At 48.5% G+C, this 24222-nt stretch overlaps 1 protein-coding gene and 1 pseudogene across 2 annotated transcripts; one reads left to right on the top strand and one right to left on the bottom strand.

Moving 5' to 3' along the window:
* Positions 1–4855: 4855 nt before the first annotated feature.
* On the top strand, positions 4856–23514 carry LOC101723423 (uncharacterized). Of its 2 annotated transcripts, XM_021241846.2 has the most exons (7): positions 4856–7059; positions 8164–8328; positions 11476–11682; positions 13566–13668; positions 14562–14770; positions 18181–18235; positions 21357–23514. In XM_021241846.2, exons 5-7 carry the CDS (start codon positions 14569–14571, stop codon positions 21694–21696), a joined length of 597 nt encoding a protein of 198 aa, XP_021097505.2. In that variant the 5' UTR covers positions 4856–7059; positions 8164–8328; positions 11476–11682; positions 13566–13668; positions 14562–14568; the 3' UTR covers positions 21697–23514. The 2 variants fall into 2 exon arrangements, with proteins under 2 accessions (XP_021097505.2, XP_021097506.2); XM_021241847.2 differs by lacking the exons at positions 4856–7059; positions 8164–8328 and adding an exon at positions 8335–9367.
* On the bottom strand, positions 20320–21244 carry LOC147828993 (epsin-1 pseudogene; annotated as a pseudogene).
* Positions 23515–24222: the final 708 nt, after the last annotated feature.

Below are 24222 nucleotides of genomic sequence, written 5' to 3'. Positions count from 1 at the left end.
ATGAAAATGTTAAAAGAGTGAAAGATGGGCCGGGGATTTAGCCCAGTGGTTCCAGCGCCTGCCTCGCAAGCCCAAGGTCCCAAGTTGAATTCCCGGTACCTAAAAAAAAAAGTGAAAGGTGAAGGAGCAAGGGAAAAACTGACTCTGCAGAGTGAACTTGGGCTGAACAAAAGAGGAAAGGAGAAAGGGAGCAAAAATAAATGTACACTGTGGTCTAAAGGACAGGGTGGCTTACTGTGAAGATAGAGGATACCCGGAGCTCCTCCTGGTGTCTGTGTCTTTGTCATCCACACCTCATACTGGGTCCTGCCAATTATTTGCACCATCCTGGGATCTTGTAGTTGACAGGTCCTGCCTAATTTCCCAATCACGTTTTTTTTTTCATTCCCCCCCAATCAGTTTTTTTTTTTTTGGCACCGGGGATCAAACTCGGGTCCTTGCGCTTGCGCAGCAGGCGGTGAAACCAGAGCTAAATCCCCCCCCGACCCCCCCCCCCATCAGTTTTGACATGCCCTAATTCCTATCACAGGATGATGTGATGAAATCCCGAAAGCAGAGACTTGGCACTCTAAATTTCATCAGGATGCCTGTAGTTTTTTGTTCTTGTTTTGGGGTTGTTTTCGGTTTTCGTTTTTTGAGACAGGGTCTTGCTATGTAGTTCAGCCTAGCTTTGAACTCACTATGTAGCCCAGGCTGGCCTTGAACTCATGGCAATCTTCCCGCCTCAGCCTCCAGAGCGGTGGGATTACAGGGTTGCACCATGTCCAGCATACTGCTGTGGTCTTTTTTTTTTTGGAACCGGGGATCGAACTCGGGTCCTTGAGCTTGCAGGGCAGGCCGCAGAAAGACTGAGCTAAATCCCCAGGCCACCGCTGTGGTCTTGATGACGCATTTATTTTTAAATATTTATTAATTCACTGTTCTATTCCATCGATCTATCACTTATTTATATCTATCTCTAATCTATCCTCCCTACTGGAGACTCACAACATCTCCACTGAGCGGATTCCGCAGCACTTTTTCGTGTGTTTTGGCGCCCGGAAGTGACGCACTTTCCGCGCGTCGGCCCCGCCCCTCGAGCCCCCTCTCGGGAGCCGCGCGCTGCTCGCCTGTGGTGACCGTCGGAGGTGGGCCGGAAGGGCGAGGAGATGGAGAAAATGGCCGCAAACATGGGGGAGGTGTGGAAGCGCTCGCGGGAGGATGGGGTGAGCGGGGCCCGGGGCTCTGCAGGCTGGCTTCGACAGCGGGAACCGTCGGGGCTGGAGGGGCGCGGGGCGGGGCACGGCACGGCACCCGCCAGTCGCAAGGAGTGGGAGCCCCGATGTCTTCCGGCCTGGCGGCCCCGGCTCCGTGTGTGCCTGGCCGCGCTCGCCTCCGGCCCCCCGCGACCCGGGAAGCGCAGCCCCGTTACCGCGCGGGCTTTCCCTGTCCTGCATCCGGGCGCTTCTGAGCTTTCTGCTCCCTCGCTGCCTTCGCTGTGAGGCGGGGTGGCGGGACGGGTTAGTGTGGAGGCCCTGGGGGTGAGCCTCGCCCCTCGCGAAGTGTGCAGTTCGGGAAGAAGGCCGTGAACCCTCTGAGCCTCTGTGAAGAGGGAAAGAGTCCTCGCGGCATCCCTGAGGAGTGAGCGTCACTTGGGTTAATAAGCAAGGAAGCCGCTGGAACAGTTGCTGGTGACCCCACTGTCCAGTCTTCATTCCCTTCTCTCCCTTCTCACTGCAGACCTGCGGGGGGCTCAGTGCTGGCCTGGGGGTTGAGTGTGGTCCTTTCTGTGGCTGCTGCTGCGGGCCTCCCTCACCTAGGGATCGTGATAGCCAGCGTTTATTGAGGGTTTGCAGTGTGCCCGGCGTCCATGCCCTCTGGACTTTGATCCTCACAACAGTTGCCATTCCGCTTGGACAGATGGGAAGGCAGAAACAGGCTACATAGCTCAGAGTCATACAGCCACGAAGTGGCGTGGAGCTGGATTTTGATCAGATGTGGCCACATTCCTTTGCTTACTTTCTTCTGAAGGTGCTCATTTCTCCTCTACCTTATATGTCAAATAGTGGGGTTGGACTTTTCCTTTGAACTCGCTTCAGGCTCTAACCTTCTAAGGTTCTTGACCAGTTAAGTGCAGACTCTGCAGCCAGAGGCTTTGGATGTGACTCTCACCTCCACCATAAGCAGCTGGATGCCCTCAGAGGAGCATCTTGCCACTTGGCAGATGGCACAGGAAGTCAGTTCAGCTGTGTGGCATCCTTAGAATAGTGCTTAGCACAAAGAAGGCACTAAGCTAAATATGAACTGTCATTTTTCCTTATCTTCACAACTCCCAGTAGGGCCTCATTCTTAGGTTCTTCCTCAAAGGAAAGAGAGCTTGTCTGGCCCGGGACTCTGCACACTGTCTTCATTCTGCAGACAGACTGTTAGATTCATTGCTACACCAGGTCCAAGACAATAATATCCTTTTCTCAAAGTCAGCGATGTCACATTACACAACCTGATCACTGGAGTGGTAGCCCACTATTTGACACTTTGGGAATTATTAGGGAGAGAGGAATCTTAGAGTCAGCTGGGAATCTTGCTACCACAGAATCACCTGATTGGTGGTCTCCCTGTCCCAGCCTCTGGCTGCCTTTCCAGCTCACTGCTGCAGCCACATCGTGCTCATTCTGCTGTCTCCAAAGTGCCACTTTCTTTCACCTTTATCACCTTTGCTTCTGTTGTAGTCACTCCTTAGTGGTTTCTAGTCTCACCTAGGAGAGGCTGTCACTGACTAGGACACTTGTGTCTGGAAGGCCCTGCCCCTGCTCTGTTCGCTCTGCTGGTGATCAGGAGGCTCAGTCAAGGCCAAGGGGACGGCCTTAGAGTAGGAGAGCAAAGTGTTCTTGGGGCACAGACATCACAATCTGTTGAGATTTGTTCAGGGTGGAGGTATGTGGAAAGGCTGCTGGGTCAACTGGTGAGAAGTGGAAGAGGCACAGATTGAGTGCTGAGCCTGTCCTAAAGAGTGACAGCTGGTACTCCTCCCCTTCAGTTTTCAGTTATTGTGGTTTATTTGTAATGTGTACATTTCTGAGTGTCTCGGGATACTCGTTTTGTACTGACAGGAGTGGGAATTACAGGACCCAAGGCTCTGGTCTCAGGTTATGTTGCTTGACTGCAGACTGCATTTCATTACTTGAGTTTTCTGACTCACAGGGATCCTCCTGCGTCAGCCTCCCAAGTGCTGGAATTACAGGCATGCACCACCATACCCATGAAAGGATTGTTGAAAAGAGATAGAAAGGGTCCCGGGTAGGGCATTTGGGAATAGTTGGTCACTTGGTAGTACAGAGACATTGATTTGATGTCCTAATGGTTCCACATGAGAGGAGAACTCTTAGCATTACTAATGTGCAGAAGAGGAGGCTTTAGTGAAGTGTGAATGCCTCATCCTAGCTGGGATGTATATGACCAGTGTGAAGCACTCTCAAGATTTCCTTCAGGCTCTGCCTTGAGTAAGAGGTGCCGGTAAAACAGCCCTGATTTAAAGAGAACAGTCAAGGGCAACCCACTTTCTGATCCCCCTTCTGTCTCTCAGACAGAAGCTATCTTTCTTTCAATAAATTTTTCCTACTCTTAAAAAAATAGAACAGTCACAATTCCTGACTTGGCCACATAGAGTCTATGTACTGACAGTGTTTATTGCAATTTTTGTTTGTCCTAAATGTTTACCTGGACCTGTGAAGGAAGACAGCCACTGTAGGGGACAGGGGAAGGGGACGTTACCAGAACCTCTACAGTTAGTCCTGGTCTCCTGCGAGCCACGGCAGCACACGGCGAATTACAGGAAAGGTAGAAAAATGAGACCGAGAAGAAGCTGAGCTTTGGGTCTGATCAGTGCTGCTCTGGGCGGCAAAGACAAAAGCCCCCAGCTTACCACACCTTTTATTCAGTACCTCGTAACAAATGACTTGCAGAGAATTCAGTACATCGGGAGAAACAAATGTAACAAATGACTTGCAGAGAGTTCAATAGTTCACATTGGGATAAACAAGGTGTAACAGAAGGCTTGCAGAGAGTTCAGTACATCTCCGGCAAACAAGATGTTAATCAGTCCAAGAACAACGAGGAACTGAGCAGATGTTTGTTCTCCCAGGATGTTTCTTGTCCTGGAGAATCACAGCATCACTGGATCACTGAAGTCTCAGTTGTGACCGGAGGCCAAACTGTAGTTATTCTGTAGCTGGGCTGTAGGCAAGAGAACTAGGCTAACCAAATGATTTTTCCCTAGAATTATGTAGCATTGCTCCCAACAAGCCACCAAGGTGGACTCCAGGTCCCAACAGTAGTGGTGGCAGTGTGTGACAGGAGAGGACATGGAGAGGGTCAGGACGGCAAAAGCGATGGCAAGAATCACCTCTTGTCTCCCATTTAGACCTGCCTATATTCTGAGAATTGGATGCAGTTTCCAACATGAAGGGGAAGTTGTCCTACCTGTTGTTACCTATCTGGCATTTCTAGGCCCAACTGAAGAGTCATGGTTTTTTGTTTGTTTGTTTGTTTGTTTGTTTAACAAAAACCACTTTCATATTCTGGGCTTCTTCAAAAGTAACACAAATCCACCACTCCTATATAGTTCTGGAAATGTTAGCCACAGCAATTAGGCAAGAGAAAGAAATAAAAGGAATAAAAATAGGAAAGGAAGAACTTAAACTGTCGTTATTTGCTGACGATATGATACTCTACATAGAAGACCCAGAAAACCCTGCCAAAAGACTTCTAGACTTAATTGACAGATTCAGTAGAGTAGCTGGATACAAGGTCAACACTCAGAAAACAATAGCCTTCTTGTACACAAATAACAGACTCACTGAGAGAGAAAGTAGGGCAACAATTCCTTTCACAATAACACCCCAAAAAATGAAATATCTAGGAATCTAATAAAGGAAGCAAAAGACCTCTACACTGAAAACTACAGCACTCTGAAAAAAAAGATTGAAGAGGATATAAGAAAATAGACATCCCTTGCTCCTGGATAGGAAGAACCAGTATAGTGAAAATGGCCATACTTCCAAAACTGGTACATAGATTTAATGGAATGCCAATTGAAATTCCAACAATATATTTCACAGAATTACAGAAAACAGTCCAAAAATTGATTTGGAACCAGAAGAGACCTAGAATAGCAAAAGCAGTTCTAGACAACAGAGATATGGCGGGGGTATCACAATCCCCAACTTGAAACTATACTACAGAGCTACTGTGATAAAAACAGCATGGTACTGGCAAAGAAACAGTGGAATAGATTAGAAGATGCAGAAACAACTGCAGACATGCTCAGCCACGTCATCTTTGACAAAGGAGCCAACCATCCCCACTGGAGGAAAGATAGCCTCTTTAATAAATGGTGTTGGAAAAACTGGATTTCAACCTGCCAAAGATTAAAATTAGACCCATATCTATCACCATGCACTACAAAGTGGATTAAAGATCTAAATATTAAAATAGAAACACTAAACTTGCTGGAAGATAAGTTAGGTGGAACTCTTGAAGACATTGGGATAGGAAAAGACTTTATGAACAAAACCTCAATAGCATGGGAACTAGCACAAAGAATCAACTGGGATCTCATCTTATTAAAAAGCTTCTGCACTGCAAGAGAAACTACCAACAGAGCTAAGAGACAACCTACAATGTGGGAAAAAATTTTAGCAGCTGTACCTGAGACCAAGGACTACTATGTAGACTATATAAAGAACTTTAAAAAATCAGACCCCCCCAGATTCAAAGACCCAATTCAAAAATGTGTATCTGAAATGAACAGACATTTCTCAGACAAGTAAAAGCTGCAATTAAACATATGAAAAAAATGTTCAACATCACTAGTAAGAATGGCTGCTATCAAGAAATCAATAACAATCATACCACAGCGATGTATGTGCACCCATGTGTATAGTGGCACAGTTTGTAATAGCTAAAGCTTGGAAACAGCCCAAGTGCCCATCAACTGGAAACTGGATAAAGAAGATGTGTTTTTTTTTATAAAATGGAGTACTATACAGTCATAAAGAGAAACTATAGACATTTATAGCTAAATGGATGCATATTGAGGCCATAGTCTTAAGTGAAATAAATAGGACACACGTGTAAATACCGAATAGTTTCTCTAGTGTGAGAAGCTGAGAGTGTACATAAGGATTAAAATGAATAATTGATAATGTGAAATAGAAAGAAAAGGCCCAAAGGCATAGGGGAAGTGGGAGAGGTAGGGGAAAGGAAAGAAGGGAAAGGAAAAAATTATGAGAAAAGGAAAAAATGGAAACAAAGTCTTTGTAAATATTGAATGGTGGAGGGGGTGGAGGGATGACAGGGAATGGGGAAAAAATAAGAACCAAGATATATCATGTAAAGGTACAAGTACTCAATGATAAATGCAAATGTATTGTATACCTAAAATGTACCCATAAGAATTTAAGGGGAAAAAAACAAAGTAGCACAAATCATGCTGCTATTTTTGTTTTTGTTTTAGTTTTAGTTTTCCTTGAGGTGGGGTTTTGATATATAGTTCAAGCAAGTCTTGAACTCACTTTGTACCCCAGGCCGGCCTCAAACCCACAGCAATCCTCCTGCCTCAATCTCCCTAGAGCAGGAATTACAGGTGTGCTCTACCACGCCTGGCTAGATCGTGCTTTTGATCAGTAACCAGCTGAGGGCCCAGGAATTTGTTTTTCTTCTGTCTGTATGGTGGTCTCTGTGGTCCACTGTCAGTACCATGGTCTCTGGGTGTGTCATGAGCAGGATGTCCCTGGGTGGCCACATCGCTGTGGTAAGTTGCGGGAAGAAGACATGAGTGGGCTGGGGGTTTTGTGGTGAAGGATCAGGGAGATTTTATCTGAGGGGCTGCTGTCACAAAAGACCACAAACTCAGTGGCTTAAACAGCAGAAGGAACCATGTCTCTTGCAGGAGCCCAAGCTGAGCCCACATCCTGAGAAACCAGAAATGAAGGTGCAGATGGAAGAGAGAAAGTCGGCACAAGTGGATGAGAATTCCTCAGAGTGGATGAGGTCGTGGCGAAGCAGGTGGAATGGGAAAAGGTTAGCGGGAAGACAAGTTGGATGAGAAGCAGCAGGGATGCTGAGGATGGCACACATCCTCCAGCCTTCCAGGCACAGCCTGCAGTGCGGTCAGGAGGGAAAGGGATTCCACAGGGGATTTGTGCACCTGGCCAAGGAGCTCCCCTGGGTGGACTCAGAGCAGGATTATGTGACCTGGAAGCACCCAGTCCAAGGATAGGAAGAGAGGACTGTGAGGGCCCAGCCCAGACGCCAGGGACTAGAATTGGGAGCTGCCCTCATTGTAGATGCCTGCCAGGTGAGTGTGAGTGTAGAAGGAATAACTCGGTGGGAGAAGGTGGAAACCACACCTTCAGCTGTTCTATAATTTAGGGAGGTGAAGGACAGGGGACTCCTGCCTCAGAACTAGTGAGATTTGTCTGTCCTTCACTCAATCTTAGCTGGAGGCTGAGAAGCGATCTCCTCCTGTTCTCCACTTGCATTAGGTGAAAGTTTGCCCACAGCATCTTTCATGTATTTGGTAATAGCTCAGTTTTTCTCACCCTGTGTTAAAACTTGGGAGTTTAGATAACAGACTTTCTCACTTTCCCAAAGCTCTGAGAGGGAGAACACTAGCAGTTTGAACACCATGTGGCATTTACCCTGCAGTAGGGGTGTGACAGCACAGAATGTGGTGGACAGGGTGGAGATGCTGTGCCTCCGGACAGGAGAGTAGCAGAGGAGGCCCTGAGCACGGTCCTGGTCCCGTTTCAGCAGAGCTGGCAGGTCTACGTCAGCAGGTGGGGTCTGTGTGGGCAGGCTGCTCTCTCAGGCAGTTACAGTTTCCTCCTGGAGAAGGAGCCCATGCATGACGACACATGTGCAGAAATGTCCTTGTGATGATGGGAGGTTGGCAGGCACTTTGGTGCTGTCCTTGAGTGAGTGCTGTTCAGATCTGAGGTGCTGGGGCCTGAGCTGGGAACTGTGCAGACAGAGACAGAGAAACTATCACCTCAGCATCCCCAGAGCTCTCAGGGAAACCAGCAAGCGGTGGGCAGTGACCATGGGCTCCTTGGACAGGGGAGCTGTTGCTGGGTGGGACTGCATCAGCATTTTTGTTGATTCTCTGTCTGGCTTTTCCCGCAGCTGCAACACCTGTCTGAAGTTGGTAATGATTGTGACCTCTCAGAATATCATCACTTCCTGGGCTCAAGGTTGGCTGAAAGCCACTCACATTGCTCAAGGCTGAGGATGAAGGCGACCTCATCAGTGTTCCCTGACTGTGTTTCCATCAGCTGCAGAAATGAAGAGGCAAGTTCAGTAAGACTTACATGTTATCCTGATGTCCTTGGCTTTTTCTGATAAGAGCTTTTCAACTTCACTATTCTCTCCATGCATTAAGATAAATTCAATACCATGTGTAGTCCTAGTACTATAGTATTTGTTTTATCTTCAATTTTCAGATAAAATAGTGCAGCAGTATTGAAAACAATTTTTATATTTGAATACCTAATGAACAATGTGTGACTGATATCCCAGTTTTCTTGATGCTCCTATGATTGGTAAACAATGGTTGTTCTCCTAAAACAAGAATCAGCCAATATCCCTATTGTGCTCCTCTTGTTGGCCTTATCAGATATAAAAGCTCTACTGAGCTCCAGAGCTTAGATCTGCAGCGGTTCAGCCCATGCAGTGCGTTTGCTGCCCTGTGCTTAAAACACTGCTGGTTACACAGGGGACGCAGAGTTGGGCATGGCAGCCCTTAGAGGAGCTTTGAGTATTTCCACCAGGGTCACTAAGGACTGTCAGTACTGTCAGTGACAGCATCTCTTGTGGACAGTGCTGTGAGCCCACCCTGGAGAAAGGGACGAGGACAGGGAGGGGTCACAGCCCTGGGCTCTCTACCTCCCGAAGATTTAGGATGAAAGGACCCTGGGGAATCTCTCCAGGGAGTGTCCTACAGGTGAGGGTTCACACACACTTCGCATGGCTCCCATCCCTGATTTCCTTTCACAGATAATGGTTAGATTTAGCAACATCAGGAGAAGCCTCTGAGACATGGACTGCAGAGCCTCAGTTCAAGATCCTGCTGAGAAAGTGAAGCAGGCAGGGGTCAGTGCGGGATAGGGGTCCGTGTCAGTATCAGGAGAGTGCATTGGTGGCCTTCAGTGGTGGTGATGACTCCTGGAAAGGCCTCTGTCCCCAGGAGTCCCCAATGACAGCTCCAGATGCCAGATGACTAATAGAACCACTCCCTTCCTCTGACCTCACAGGAAGGTGAGTCCTTCGCCCATTCAGCCTGCTGAGAAACATGGCTGTGACTCGGGAAAGAAAGAAAACAGATCCCAGTGTAAGTGACAATGGAAAAAGCAGTTGTGTATAAAATGAGCAGATGATGATAGAGAAAGGGACTTTGGTACCGCCAAGGAGCTGGCTCGGGTGAATGTTGTGTGTTAGAAAAGGGTGTGTGGTACAGATATGATCCACTAGGCACTAAATTTGTAGCTGAGGGTCTGAAGTCATCTGCACTAAGTTTATCCTCTACTTTCTCACCAATATACTTCTCTCATGGAGGCCTGGGATTTCTTCAGAATCTGAGGTCGTCTGAAAACCACTGGCATCCCATGGTGTAATTGGAGGATGGTGTGGGGTGAAGGTGGCCTCCTCAGGTGTTGGCCCAGTTCCCCTTCCTTCCCTTGAACATGGATGCTCTGTGGTCCAGGATCACACCTGTTGCCCCCCGAATCAGGAAGTCTAACCACTAACCTGCAAAGTGTTGGCCATGCGAGCAGAGCATCTCTGCAGAAGGTGCAGGCTCACGATACCTAGGTGGGAATGGGTGCTGAGAAAGTATGGGTGCTGAAAAAGCCGCCCTCCTCAACCTCAGCCTTGGTGTCACTGGGCCCCATGACACATGTGTGCTGTGGCTCATCACCAACCAGGCTCCTGGCCGTGACTTACCGCGTTGTGCTCATGGGATTCAGCCGGTCAGCAGCTCTGGGTTAGCTACCACATGTCTATCAGTGGTGTCCAGTAACAGCTTCTGATGGGCCATGTTTTGTTCCAGTCTGCAGTGAACTAAATGCAGACATACAAATACCATTCTGTTTACTTGTCTTCCCCAAACCGAAACTCCCAAGTATTCAAGGTTTGGTACTGAAATATTTTTAATCACGTTGACAGCTGGGAAAAGCTCTTGTGGGGCTAAGGTGTAATCCAGAAATCACAATTTAGTGGCATTAAAAAAGACAACCACAAAAAGCAACCCAATCTAGAGGAGGAGGCTAAGTGGTAGTGACATCAAACTCAGCTATGGGAAAAGCCAACAGTTTTCCCATGAAGAGAGAAGCCGCCAACATAAAAAGGACATCTAGTAGCCAGGATAATATTGATGAATACAAAAAATTAAAGCCTTACTAATTTAGTAATGTCTCTGTGTCATGTGATGCTCTTTGTTCTACACATTTCATGGGTTTAGAAATAATGGATGATGCCGGGCATGGTGGCACACGGCTGTAATCCCAGCACTCGGGAGGCTGGCTGAGGCAGGAGGATCTCCATGAGTTTGAGGCTGGCTTGGGCTATGTAGCTAACCTGGAGGGGGTGAATATTCAGAGAAAAAAAGTCCTGATAGTTTGACATGTTTACATTTCCTTAGCTTTACAGTTTGGATGTCAACAAAACCCTCAAGAATTGTTTTAATGATAAAGAAAGGACAAAGTCACTTCCAGACCACCCTAAGGAAACTGTAAACTGTTGGGAAACAATTTGTGTTTTGATGGTGTTAGACATGAGAAGTGTGAACTCTTTTGAGAAATATGCCTACTTTTTTGGGGAAAGTGGTTGTTGGGATGAGCCCGAGGGTGCACAGCCTTTGGGGATGGTGGATGAGTGGGAGCTCTTCATATGACGGTGAGGACTTTCTGAAGCCACCGGGGGCCCTTGTGTATGAGCACAGCCTGGACAACTGGAAGGGAGGGGCTCCTTGGAATTCCATGACCTCCCCACCTTCTAATCCTCTGCCTTAACTGTCAGCCGTTGCCAGGCACACTGGGCCATAACTGCCTCACTCGTGTCTAGTCTGAGCCACAGGCAGTACCTTCAGCTCTGACCTCGGATTCTGGATACTTGTTTTTACAGTGAAATTCTCAAGTGTTGTGAGGTGTTGATCAATTTGTTCCCAACAGTGAGTTCATCAGTGTAGTTATTGTCCTCCTTCATTCCTGATCCAACCTGTTTGATTTCCTTTTTGTTGTTTTCTGAGACAGGATCTTGCTATGTAGCTCAGGCTGGATGTGAACTCACTACATAGTCCAGGCTACCCTCTAACTCACAGCAATCCTCCTGCCTCAGCCTCCCAAGTGCTGGGATTACACACTCCCAAGTGCAAGTGTCAACATGCCCAGCTTGATTTCCTTTGATTTTAACCCAGGTTGTGTTTGGATTTCTTCTCCACAGTCCTTGGATGTACATCTACTGCTACCAAGGTCACCAGGGCAGTACCACTCAGCCCCAATCCAGGGGCTGAAGTGAATGTTGTGGAGTTCAAGGAGTATAAGTGTTCTTGGGTGGGAGAGAATGAACTGCAGTTTGAAGACCGAAGATCAAGTTCTGTTAGACCTGAAGCAGCTCTCGGCTCCCTGGACACCAAAGTGCAGAAACATGGTGAGTTGTGTAGGTTCACAGTGAGCAGGATGATAAATGGTTCTGTTTTCTCTCCACACATGAAAAATAGTCTCCAAAAGTGATTCTTTTCTTCACTTTATAGAAATTAATTTACCTTCCCATATTTGTAGAAAGGTAGAAGTTGGTATCTTGCCCTCCATCTGGATGGAAAACTGGGGCTCAAAGCATTTACCAGTGTTTCCCAGTTCAGAGTGAGGAGTGGGGTGGGACCCAGGTAAAAATCCCAGTTACCCATTCCTGTTGAAGGCAGGGAATGCTGTGCTTTTCTCAAGAATGGGTCAGGCCATTTTGGTGAGGACCCTCTGTGTCCCCTCTCAGATCCTCCAGATGTGTAGCATTACTCTTGGCCTACTGTTCTGGGACCAGGGCCCTCGCCTTGCCCTGAAGCTTCTGTGGAGTCTGAGTGGGCACGGCACCTGCTGGTTATGTCAGGGAAAGCTGGGGGCAACAGGTTTCAGAGGAGCTTGGGGGGATTCTGCTCCTAACTGAACCTATGGCAGCCACCATTGTTGCCATGGAGACCAGGGACTTGAATGGCATTGGGGAAGACCTGCTTCGTGGGGCACAGGCTCTTAGGTGTCCAGGAGAGCCGTGCCTGTCAGTGGAGGGTGTGTCTGGGACGGCAGAATGTGGCACCTGTCTGTCTCTCCAAGGGCTGGTGGACTCTCGGGAGGGGCTGAGCAGCAGGCCCAGGTACACCTCGGGGGCCTGAGCTCTGAGACGTGGGGCTGCAGGAGAGGGGGTGTGGAGGAGGCCAGCTGTGGTCCAGCCAGGGTCACGAGCAGGGCGCTGCCCTCCCACACCTGGCCCCATAGAGCCCATTGGCCTGTGCAGGAGAGGGGCTGTGGTGACTGAGGAGTCAGGGATGGCGCTTGGCCCAGCGCCATCACCAGAGGGACCGTCACTCGCTCTGAGCCTGAAGTCCTCACACTGACCTAGTGTTCCTTCCAACAATCCATTGGTAGGGGTTTTTGGTGAGTTGAGAGGGACTCAAGAAAAAGTGAACCATGTGAAGGAGTCTCCAGGTGAGTTTTGGGAAGAGGCCAACTGCATTTCACTCATGTCATCCACAGCATCAGATTGAAGTGCAGGAAAAGATGTTGAGGGTGACAGAGGAGAAAGCCATCCCCAGGCCCTGTGGAGGACGTGTGAGGAGCGCGGGTGCCGGGGTGTCCCTGTGCTCTAATCCAGGAGTCTCCTCCTTGGTGCCCTCAGGCTCCTCCTGTTCTGTGGGCTCCACCAGTCCCTCCATCACTGGGTCGCAGTGAGCTAGCACTGAGTTAGTTGTAGTGACACTCTTACAACAGTGCCCGGCACAGGCACCCACTCACGGTGGGCCTTGTTATTCCACCTGAGCACCAGCTTTACAGTGTTGGGTATTTACTCTCTGCTCCTTACGCTGTCTTGCCGCACGTTGTATACACATTGCCAGGCAAGATTTTTTCTTTTTGTCTTTGAGAACCATGTTCCTCACAGGAATCCCATCCCACGGGAACTTTCAGCTCTACTCCAAGAATAGAGCTGGCACCACTTCATGCCCAGCTAAGGGTGTGAGTTCAGAGGCTGCAGGCCTGGCCATTCCAGTGGTCCTGGACACCCATTGAGACTTGGGGATGTGAGTTCTGACTCTGTCACACCGTCAGTCATTTGTCAGTATACTTGCCTGGCAGCTTCCCTGTCCTTATCTCTAATGGAGACCATCAGACACTACCTGTTTGAGAGAGTAGGAAATCAAAATACGGTGATGGTGGCAGAGAGCCTGGTGCTGAGCTGTCCTTGTGATAGGCATGGCCTCCTCTGCAGGTGGTGTCCACAGCCACGTGTCCAGCTGTCCACTGAGGCAGACACATCTCTTTTCTCAGGAGGTGTAAAGTACAAAGATGATGTGGAGTCTCTGCTTGGGGAGAAGCCGCAGCCCAAAGAGCAGGAGCTGTCTGCAGAGCTTCCCCTGACCGAGCAGCTCAGGTAAGGGGTGTGTGCAGGGTGGGTGGGGGGAAGGTGTGCGAGTCCCTGAAGAGGGCAGCTCAGGTGTGAGAACCAAGAGCTGTGTGCTCCAGGGAGGGCAGAAGCCTCATAACCACAGGCTCCACCATTATATGTGGGGAAGAAACAGGTGGTAGCTGTTGGACTAGGACTGTTCAGAAGACCCTCATTTGCACTTTTTAAAAATACATTGAGCTCACTTTCACATAATATAAAACTAAGCCACCAGTGATTTAGCTCAGTGTTTCCACCACCTACCCCACAAGCGCAAGGACCGAGTTTGATCCCTGGTACCAAAAAAAACCAATTTAAAACTAAGCAAATGAAAGTAACGATGTGGCGGTTGTTGAGGTCGCAGCCTGTGATGTGTTGCAGTCCCTCCCTCATCCCTCTTCCTCCCGGTCACCTGCTGAGGGGTGAAGGTGCGTCCTCCATTCAGAAGAATCTGTCTTCCTGAGCCTGCAGAGCTCTGGTCTTCCATTTTCTCCAGCTACCCCAGCTGAATCCGGACACGTGTCTGTGTCGGGTGTGCATCCCAGCTCTGCCCAGGGCCCTGTGTCTCTGTTGACCCAGACACTTCCATGGCCAAATGCAGAAGTGACAGGACATCTTCAGACAGGCGACCTGGGACACCTGGCTTTGATTACAGAAGAGGAGATGAGGGCAGTGTCAGGCATCCTACAGGAGCACTTGGTGATGCAGGAGAGCCCTTTAATTTGTCTTCTTTTTTTCCTTTGCCACAGGGAACTGTCCAGACACATGCCTGAGTTCGGCTTGAGGGGCCTTGGGGATCTTGTCACAAAATCTCTCTCAGTGCCTCTGTAAAGCCCACGCATCTCTCTGTGGGTTCACATTGCTGCTTCTCTCCCTCCTAGGGCGTCCATGTTGCTCATTCGAGAGCAGAAACGGGAGCTCTCTGAGTTAACCAGGAAGCTGAAAGAAGGGAGAGCAGTGTCATTGCTGCTGAAGGAGTCTCTGGAGGTCCTCCTCAGTCGAAGTCACCCTGACACTGAGCACAGCTGGCTACAGGGACTGGCTGCAGGGTGCAGGCTGGCAGAGCAGCTCATCCACATGCTCAAGCCAGGTGAGGAGGCCTCAGGCCCTAATTTTGCTGAGCTGTAATTACGGGTCACTGCAGTCACAGAGTGACTTGTTTGATGAGCTGTCCTGGTACCCGTGTCCTTTAGAGCCATGGCAAATTCAGGAGTGCCCCTGTGGGAACATGGGATGAATACACAGCATGGAGGTCTCAGCATCCCGGTGTGCTTTGTCCCTGATAGAACCTGGCCTGTCTTGAGGTGGCAGCATCCCGTCGCATTTTAAAGCCATGAAGGGGAATGTGGCAGGAGGCAGCTCGTTAGAATAAATATCATTCTGGACTAAGAAAATTTCCCAAGCTCCAGCCTGACGGCTTTCTGTACTCAGTGTGTGACTGATCACTTCATCTTTCCTGAATTCCTGTCTCCTGATGTACAGAAAAGGGATTGCGTGGTCTTGTTCACTGTCTTATGTGGGAAGAGAATCGTCAAAATGCACTTAGGAAAGAGAACGACTCTCTCGCCCCTTGGGGTTGGTTTAGGCCCTCGATCCTGTAGCACCCGGGAGACTTCAGCACCTCCCTCGGAGAGAATTTCCCCGTTCTGACACAGCCAGCCTGCTGCGTTTCCTTCCCTGTGAGGAGCCACAGTGATAGTTACTAGTAACTAATGACTGCAGTGTCTGTCAGGTTCACTGTCAGGCCCTCTCCAGTGTCATGCAGAACGGTTCGCTGCCCTAAAAGTCCACTGTGTCCACCCAAGTATCCATCCCTACCTCACCCAGATCCCCAAAGACCCAGTCTCCGAGTATCATCCCTGATGCGATTTGCAAAGATTTCCTCCCAGCGTGTGGCTCACCTTTGAGCGGTCTCAGCAGTGTCTTCACAGAGCAGAGGTCAGATTTGTCACAGTCCAACTTACTCCTTTTCTTTTGTGGACTGCCCTCTTGTTCTTGCTAAGAGATGCCCTGAGGCAATTGACAGAGATTTTCTTCTTTGTTGTCTTTTCTTTTCTGAAAAATGTTTTTAATCTTATATCTATAATCCATTCTGATTTAATTTTTGGGAAACTGTAAGGTCTTTGTCTAGAGTTGGTTTTGTATGGCCAGTGTCTGCCTGTCAAGGACCAGGATATATGAGGAATTATTGGGGCCAAATTGTGTGACTTATGCCCCACAGTCCCAAGGCTGATGTAACCTGCCTTGGGAAACAGAAAAGCATCCAGAAAGCTGTATGGAGAATGCTCGTAATCTCCCTACTCCTGTGGCAAGATAACATCTGCCGAGAACAGTGTAAAGAATGCTAGTTCCTTATTAACTTGGGCAGGCATCGCAGTATAGAGAAGAGCCTGTTCCCTTTCACACACTCCCGTTGTAAAAGTGTAACCTGTTCCCTATTATTCAAATGTCGTTTCAACCATTACTGTTCCATGAACCCCTCTGCCTGTGCTTCTCGCTGGCTAATAAAAGCCGGTCAACCATGGAGATTGTCAAGTCTGTCCACTAGAGGCTGTCTCTTCCAGGTCCCCTTGCATCTTGGATATTTCTTTGTTTCTCCTTCTTCCCCGTTGTCCCCCCTTGGAATTGTCCAGGGGTCTGATCAGCCCTCGGCACCTGTCCACTTGTTCCAGCACCTCTCATTAAAGACTCTCCTTTCTCTGTGATTGGCCCCAGCTCCTTGGCGGGCTCTGTTGGTGAGGCCTGGTTCTGGGCTCTGTTCTCAGTGCTCATCCTTGCCTGTCCTCCCAGCACAACCCTGCCAGAGCTTTCACTTTGATCTCTGTCAGTGTTGTGTTTGCTCTTCTGGTCTTTCGACTCCAAATAAACTTGAGAATCTATCTGATGTCTTCAAAATCGTCAGATGGTTTTATATTGTAATTGGTTAGAATTGGTAGATGGAGTAATTTTGACAGTTGTGAGCTTTCTTCATGTATGTGGATTATGTCTGCATTTGTGTAGCTGGTCAAGTCATTTCCTTATACCTGTTTTGCTAGGTTCATGCATTAGAATTTTATTTATTTTATTAATAGAAATGGCCATGTGTTTTCACTTCAAATTCCATGTGTTTGTTCCTGATACAGATGACAGAGCAGTTGATTTGTGTATTACCCATGTATCCTGAACTCTTGCTCTAAATGTTTTTTATACCCAGGAAGTTTTTGTTGGTGCTATCTCGTGATTTTTAAAAATACTACTGATGCTATTTTCAGTGGTAGGGAATCCTCTTACCTTTGAGTTCTAGCCCCAGCCAAGTGCCCCGTATCACAGGCCAGATCTAGTCACTTCCAACACGCACGGCCTCTGAGCACAGAAGGCTTTGGGGGGACATCTAGATGTCAACCAAAACGGTAAGCATGTGTGTGCATGCAGCACTGTGTTCCAATGACTTCCACTCTCTCGTGCAGATGCCCAGGAGAGGGGTAGCTGGGTCCAGTGGGATTCTGAGTTTTTTGAGGAAAGTCCACACTAATTTCCATTGAGGTGCTACCAGTTTATATTCTCCCAAGCAAAGCAGAAGGGTCCTTTTTCCACACAAGCTCTCAAGCCTTTCTTCTTCATGGTAGACATTCTTGCTGGAATAAGACAGACTTGTGTTGTTTTTAGGGGTATTCCTTGTCTTGTGCCTGTTGACCATTTCTCTTGCTTTTGTCGAGGATGTGTTGGTTTCAGTTGCTCAGTTAGTGCCGTGAGTCAAGCTGTAGGAAAGGAGTGAAGCACAGAGGTCAGGTGTGTCCCACAGTGGGCACATCAGGACCTTTTATATTTAACATTGGATGTTTTTGAGTTCTGCTATTTCTAGATATTCCCCCTCTGTCTGAGGAATTGGCTGGCAAAAATGTCTTTCCCATTTGGTAGGTCTCTACTCATTCTCTTGTTGGTTTCCTTTACTTCGAGGAACCTTTATGATCGAATACAATTCCATTTGTAGATTTTGTAGCTTGTTATTATACAGTGGGCATTCTGCTGAGGATGTCCATGGCTATGCTATATCTTCTCCCAGAGTTTGTGTTTTTATGCCCAGATCTATGATCCACTGGTGTTTGCTTTCAGCACAGGGTGAAACAGATGGGCAGAGTCGGTCTTGCGCACGTGGACCACCAGTTTTCCCATGGCCTGTGTTTTCTCCAGCCTCTGTTATTGGCCCCTTTGTCCAAGATCCATTGGCTGAAGGTTTGGGGGGTTGTTTCTGCACCCTCTCTTGTGTTCCCTGTGTCCAGGTGTCTGTATGCATGCGTTGGTACCATTCTGTTTCTCATGGTTTGCCCAGGGACAGAAGTGAGGAAGTCTTCCCCATTCCTTAGGGGACAGTCTGAGTCTCCTGAGGATGTTCCCCCAGGTGTCCTGTTGTCTCACTGAGAGAGCCATTCATTCACTTCCGTTGGCCCCGGGGTTTGTACTGGGTCTTGAGGTGAGTTCAGGTCATGACTATTGTATGTGTGCATGTGTTTGGGTTTGCAGGACCTGAAGACATCCGCAACCAAGAGGAAGTGGTGCGGGAGGGAGTGTCCACCTGGTGAGTGTGAGGGTCATGGGCTGTGGAGGCAGAGGTGGCCTCTGAGGTCTCAGGGGCAGGGAAAAGCAGGAAGTGCTCAGCTTCCCTACTTGATCCATTCTGCCGAGCTGGAATTGAACTATTTTCAGAGATTTTTCTTGTCTTGGGTCGCACCTCCCATCACTTTGCAGGATTGGTCACCTGGAGTCCTTGTCGCCCACAGTGAAGTACACTTGGGTTTCCCTGCACTCAGGGCAAAGGAACCTCAACGCTCTCCTGGGGGAGGCCGTTGAGCAGAGACACTGCCCCTCTTTATGCAGTTTGGCCTTAGTTTGGTGGTGGGGATTCCACAGCACAAAATGGGACCAGACCAGAAAGCAAATCCTGCGGAATTGCAGTATGGAAAGGACAGGCTCGGCAGACCCCGGATCAGTGGGATCCAGCAGTTCCTCAGGTCCCTTTGTTCCCAGGTGCCCTGCAAGGGACAAGGAACATGGAGCCCAGTGCTCTGGTGTTGGAGCCCCTGGGTGCTTCTCACTTGTGTGCGCTGCACGCCTGCTCACCCTGAGCTGCGTCTACCCCTCCAGTCCCTTATAGAAATCTTCTTTTGAGTAGGGACCCTGGGAATTTGCTGATGTGTGCAGGCTGCTGGGCCTTTCCTGGGATCCTCCTAACTTACATGGTTATGGTTACCACAGGGAAGTGAATAAAACCTAGAATATTGAGAAGTTAAACTGATACTATTTTAGTGTATTTCTAAATTTAACATCTATTAACTAAGCATCTTTGTGGTAAGGTCTACTTTCTGCTTTCCTGGAAAGGATGAATTTACATCATTTGATGAGCCTATTTCACATTTTTTGGTTGTTTGCTTGTTTTTGTTTTTTCAGTCTAAAATAAAAATCTTAAATGAATTTTAATTCTCACAGGTAATGTCTTAATTTTGTACTAATTCAGGTTAGAAGCAGAGACTTAACTTGGATTAATGATTATTCTGCCCAGTTTAACATATTGAAGGAAAAGGAGCCAACTGCGGAAGATCTCTGTAGAATAACAGTGTTCTATACCCAACAACCCTTACCATATTCACCTCATATCACATATGTTCCATATGCGGATGTATGATATACCAAGAATTCAGGCCTTGGATGCATGTACATATCTATGCATATAGAGGATATATGTACATTCAGCATGTATTGATCCAAGTGGGATGTTCATGACACACATCCCTTTTCTAAGGCTCACTGTAAGCTGGGTCTAGAGCTTGAAGGAAAAGAAAGCTGTAAAATGCAAAATCTAAATTTCTGGCTTCTCAAATTTCTGACATCAGACCTGCATTCCCAGACATAAGGGCCTAATGGGGATTTCCAGACCATGGTATGACCCTAAACACAGACCAGCCTGAAAATCAGGGTTGAATGACATGATTCAGGACCTAAGCATAGCCTCACACCAAGAGTATGAGATGGATATTGTATGTCTTGTAATTAGAAATAAACATGACAACAGTGTTCGTCATTAAAAAAAAAAAAAAAAGCTCTGTCTTCTCTGCACTGGGAGCAGCTCTCCTGCCAGTCTCTCACCCCTGAAAATGTACATCTGCTCCAGGTTTGTCTCCACCCCCTCTTTGGTCCAGAGCACCTCCCTGCGCTGAGCCAGCCACTGTCTGCAGTCATGTTGAACAGACCAAAACCCTGACAGAGACTCAGCGGCTTTGCAGTTCCTTGTCCCCTGACCTCACTTGTCCCTAGCTGCAGCTTCCAAACCAGAGTCATTTCAAGGGACATCAACATGGCAGCCAAGTTCATAGTGGCTGGGGCTGCCACAGCTGGGGTGGCTGCCTCTGGGGCTGGGATTGGGACTGTATTTGGGAGCCTCATCATTGGTTATGCCAAGAACACTTCTGAAGCAGCAGCTCTTCTCCTATGCCATTCTGGGCTTTGCCCCCTCAGAGGCCATCCGGCTCTTCTGCCTGATGGTGGCCTTTCTCATCCTCTTCACCATATGAAAAAGCCTTCACATAGTTCTTTCTCCCATGTCTCATCTGCCCTATATGTTCCTTCCCATATACCTCCCCAGGCTGACTGGGGAAAGTGACTGGCTTAGGGTTGACAGAGGAGGATAAGCACTGTATTAATAAGATGAAAAAATAAAATAAAATATAGGAGGAAGGGGTTACTGTCGGGGGCCAGGAGGCCAGGAGGCCAGGAGGCATCATGGATGGCAGGCCCTCCCCGCTAAGGGGAGAGATACAGGTGGGCAGTACCCGGGGGGGGGGGCGGCACAGGACTGAGGCAGAGCTGATTCAAGGTGTCACAGGGGGTGCTGGCTGGAAGGGGTAGTTATAGAAGGGCCAGCTGCCAGGGCTCCACTCAGCAGGAAAAGCTTTGAGGCCTTGGCTCCTGGCAGAGCAGGCCGGCTGGCTTACCAGGGAGCCCAGGTGCAGGAGGGCTGTATTGGGGCCCAGTAATGACTCTGAGGTCTTCTGTGTGAGGGGTGTGGGGGCCAGGGTGGCTAGGGGGTGCTACCTGTGGCCTCCAGCAGAGAACCCCTGACCCCACTCATGCGGAAGGCTCCTGGGCTGCAGGTGGCGCCTCTCCTGCTAGCTGTTCCAGCTCCCCGGTGCTGTTCTCCAAGGCTGCCAGAGTGGTGAGGAGTCAGTTGAAGTCTGAGAATTCATCAGGCTTAGTGTCAAAACCCCCGACTGCTGCAGTGCCATTGGTGCTTGGCTTGGCAGGTGACCCTCCCCAGGGTTACAAGAAGGCTGGTGCACGGTTCCCAGGGATCAGAGGCTGAGGGTCCGCTGATGGGTGCCCTGCCCTCAGAGCCTCCCCATGAGTTGGGCATGGGCCCTTCTCCTGCTTCGGAGGCTGGGATCCTACCCCATGAGTCAACTGAGGGCCCTGTGGAGGCAGCAGGCCTCCAGGGGTCCCCAGAGGCCATGGGGGGGTTCAGACAGCACCAGGGGTCAGCAGCTGGAGGGACAGGGGGCCGAGCCTGGTGTACGAGCCAGGGCTGGGAAGACATCGGGCTCCTTTGTCCATACCTGACATGGCCTTCCCCTTCCCTCCTCCCTGGATGGGCATGACCCTGCCTCCACCCTTTGCTTCCCCCACCCCCATGCCTGTGCACCCTTCAGGCTTTGCTGGGCTGACCTCAGAGAAGCTTCAGGCTCTGGAAGGCACACCGCTGGACGCCACTGTGCTTGCCTCCTTGCCCCACTCCCTCCACAGCTTGCCACTTCAGTCAGCCCCACAGAAGAGACTGCTTCCACAGTGGTTGCTGCTGCCTCCACCAGCACCCCCAGCTCTGAGGCCACCACCTCAACCCCAGAAGTCTCCTCACCAGCCCAGGGAACTGAGAACCCTCCAGTTTCTGAGTCGGTTGGCACCGAGAAGCTACCTGAGGATGGAAAGCCGGTTGCTGCAGAGCTCCACTGGTGCTGCCTACAAAAGCTCGAGTCCCCTGTCATCCACTGACACTGCTCCAGCTTTGCCCCCACTCTCCTGACCAGCCCTTACTGGAATACATCCTGCCACCAAGTGCCAGCTCCCTCTGTCTGACCATGGAGTCGTAACCCCAGCTCGGAGGAAGAGAAAGCAGCATTCCTGAGGCCAGGTGGAAAGGCCTTTTGGGGATTCTGGTCAGTTCCATCCATCCTCTCCACCTCTGCAGCACTCTGCTGTGCTAGAGCCCTGCTGGGACTGTGAAGGCAGAAACTTCAGCTTCTGAGACCCTCTTCTTCCCCACCCTTTCTAGGGGAAGGGCAGCTCCTCTGAGCCCTACTGTGTGTGAGGGGTTACGCTGCTGTGGCAAACAATATTAGCTTTCATTCACAAGTGTGGATCCTGGAAGGGCTGGAGGCAGGCCAAGAACTTGCTGCTCACCTTCCTGCCAAGACTGGTACCAATTTCCTCTTTGTACCTCAATCTTCCCAGAAGCCCCTTGTGGTGTTAACTGTGCCTCCATACTCTCTGGCATTTCCACATTTTACTGGCAACCACACAACTCAGGGAAAGGAGTGCCTGGGGGTGGGGGGCAGGCCAGCAGCTCTGAGGGACCCTGCCCCACCCCTCCCCCAGGCCCTTTTCCCTGCAGCTTCTCAGGTGAGGCTGCCTCGTCCAGCACCACTGCGGAGCTGAAATGGGGCTGAGGGCTGGTGTGCTGTGCCTCAACAACTGCAACTCAGAATCTAAGAAGGCCACTGCTGAGCCTGAAAGACTTTTCTTTTCCTTTTTTTTTTGTACCAGGGATCAAACTCGGGTCCTTCTGCCTTCGGGGACAGGCGGCGGCGGAACCACTGAGCTAAATCTCTGGCTGCAGGACTTTTCTTGGGTCCGGTTTGGAGCTACTTCCTCACCTCCTGGCTTTTGGCTTAAATCAGTCTTTTGAATATGAATGTTTGACCCCATAAAGGAGGAGCAGGAATGCTGGCTCGTGGTTTTTCTAGTTTAGAACAGGCTCTGGGACAAGAAGGGAACAGGGGAGCTGAGGCCTGCCTGGCCCTGTCTTTCTTCCCACCAGTTTTGTATTACAGGAGTGGCTGGAGACAGTTTCAGATGAGTATTTAATTTGTAAATATTATACAGATTTTAATAGCTTAAATTGTATATACAGCCAAATAAAAACTTGCATTAAAAAATTAATAAATAAAACTTTTTTAAAAAGTTTTTTATACTGAGGATTGAACTCAGGGTAAGTAACAACAGAGATTGTGTCCATAGTGCAAGAAATGATTAATAACTCTAGAGCAGACACAGATAAAAAAAAATAGAGGAGCTGAGGAACATGATGGGATCCCAGCAGGGTAGACAAATGGAATTCATAACACACATACAAATATATATCCAGGAGATTAAAAACTCCACTGATAGTTTACACAGCAGAATGAGCCATTGTGAGGGCAGAATATCAGATATAGAAGACAGTATTTCAATTAGTGACCAAGAAAAGAAAAATTTCTTAAAAGTAGCAAAGGACCACAAGAAATCAATCCAGCAGCTGCTAGACAGTGCAAAGAAGAATGACATAAGACTAATCAGAGTCAAAGAAAAAGCAGGAGAGAGAGCAAATGATATTAAAAAAACTGTTCAGAGAAGTAATGGCAGAAAACTTCCCAAGCACTGGAAAAGAACTTGACATACAGATAAGTGAGGCATATAGGACTCCTACCAGATGTGATCCAAAAAAATCTACACCTAGACATATAATAGTTAAGATCCCAGATCACCTGCCTCAAAAACCACAAGGTCCTCAGTTTGATCCCTGGCACAAAAAAAAAAAAAAAACCACAAAAATTCCAAAAACCCAACAGAAGAACAAAATACTACAAGCAGTTAGAGAAAAGAAACAAATCACATACAAAGGAAAGCCCATCAGAATCACAGAAGACTTCTCAACACAAGCCCTCAAGTCAAGAGCCTAGAGTGAAGTATTTCAAGCCCTAAAACAATCTCCAACCTAGATTGATGTACCCTCCCAAACTATCTTTCAAAATTGATAGGGAAGTAAGACACTTTCATGACAGAGCACCTGAAGAACTTAATGAATACCAAACTAGCACTCCAGAAAATTTTAAACAATATCCTAGAGAAAGACAATGAGGATCAGAACCTCAGGAAGCCCAGCAGAATGAATCTATTAGGCACAACAAGAAATTAAATGCAAAGAGGGAGAATCCAACAAAAAGAAAAAGTCATGACAAGGATAAGTCAATACATAACAGTTATAACCATCAATCTAAATGGTCTCAATTCACCAATCAAAAGAAATAGACTGGCAGAAGCATAATCCAACAATATGCTGCATACAAGAAACACACTTATTCAAAAGGAAACTCATAGACTGAAAGTTACAGGGTGGAAAACAATACTCCATGCAACAGGAACCAAAAAAAAAAAAAAAGCAAGAGTAGGTATCCTATTTGCAGATCACATGGATTCAAACCAACACAGATTAAGACAGACAAAGAAGGACACCACATCCTTGTAAAGGGAAAAATCCAA

Source organism: Heterocephalus glaber, unplaced genomic scaffold, assembly GCF_053883595.1.
Source record: "Heterocephalus glaber isolate CG9 unplaced genomic scaffold, H.glaber_assembly_v1.0 deba00000809, whole genome shotgun sequence".
NCBI lineage: Eukaryota > Metazoa > Chordata > Mammalia > Rodentia > Bathyergidae > Heterocephalus > Heterocephalus glaber.
Note: the sequence above shows the minus strand (reverse complement) of the source record. Positions and strands in the feature narration are given on the sequence as shown.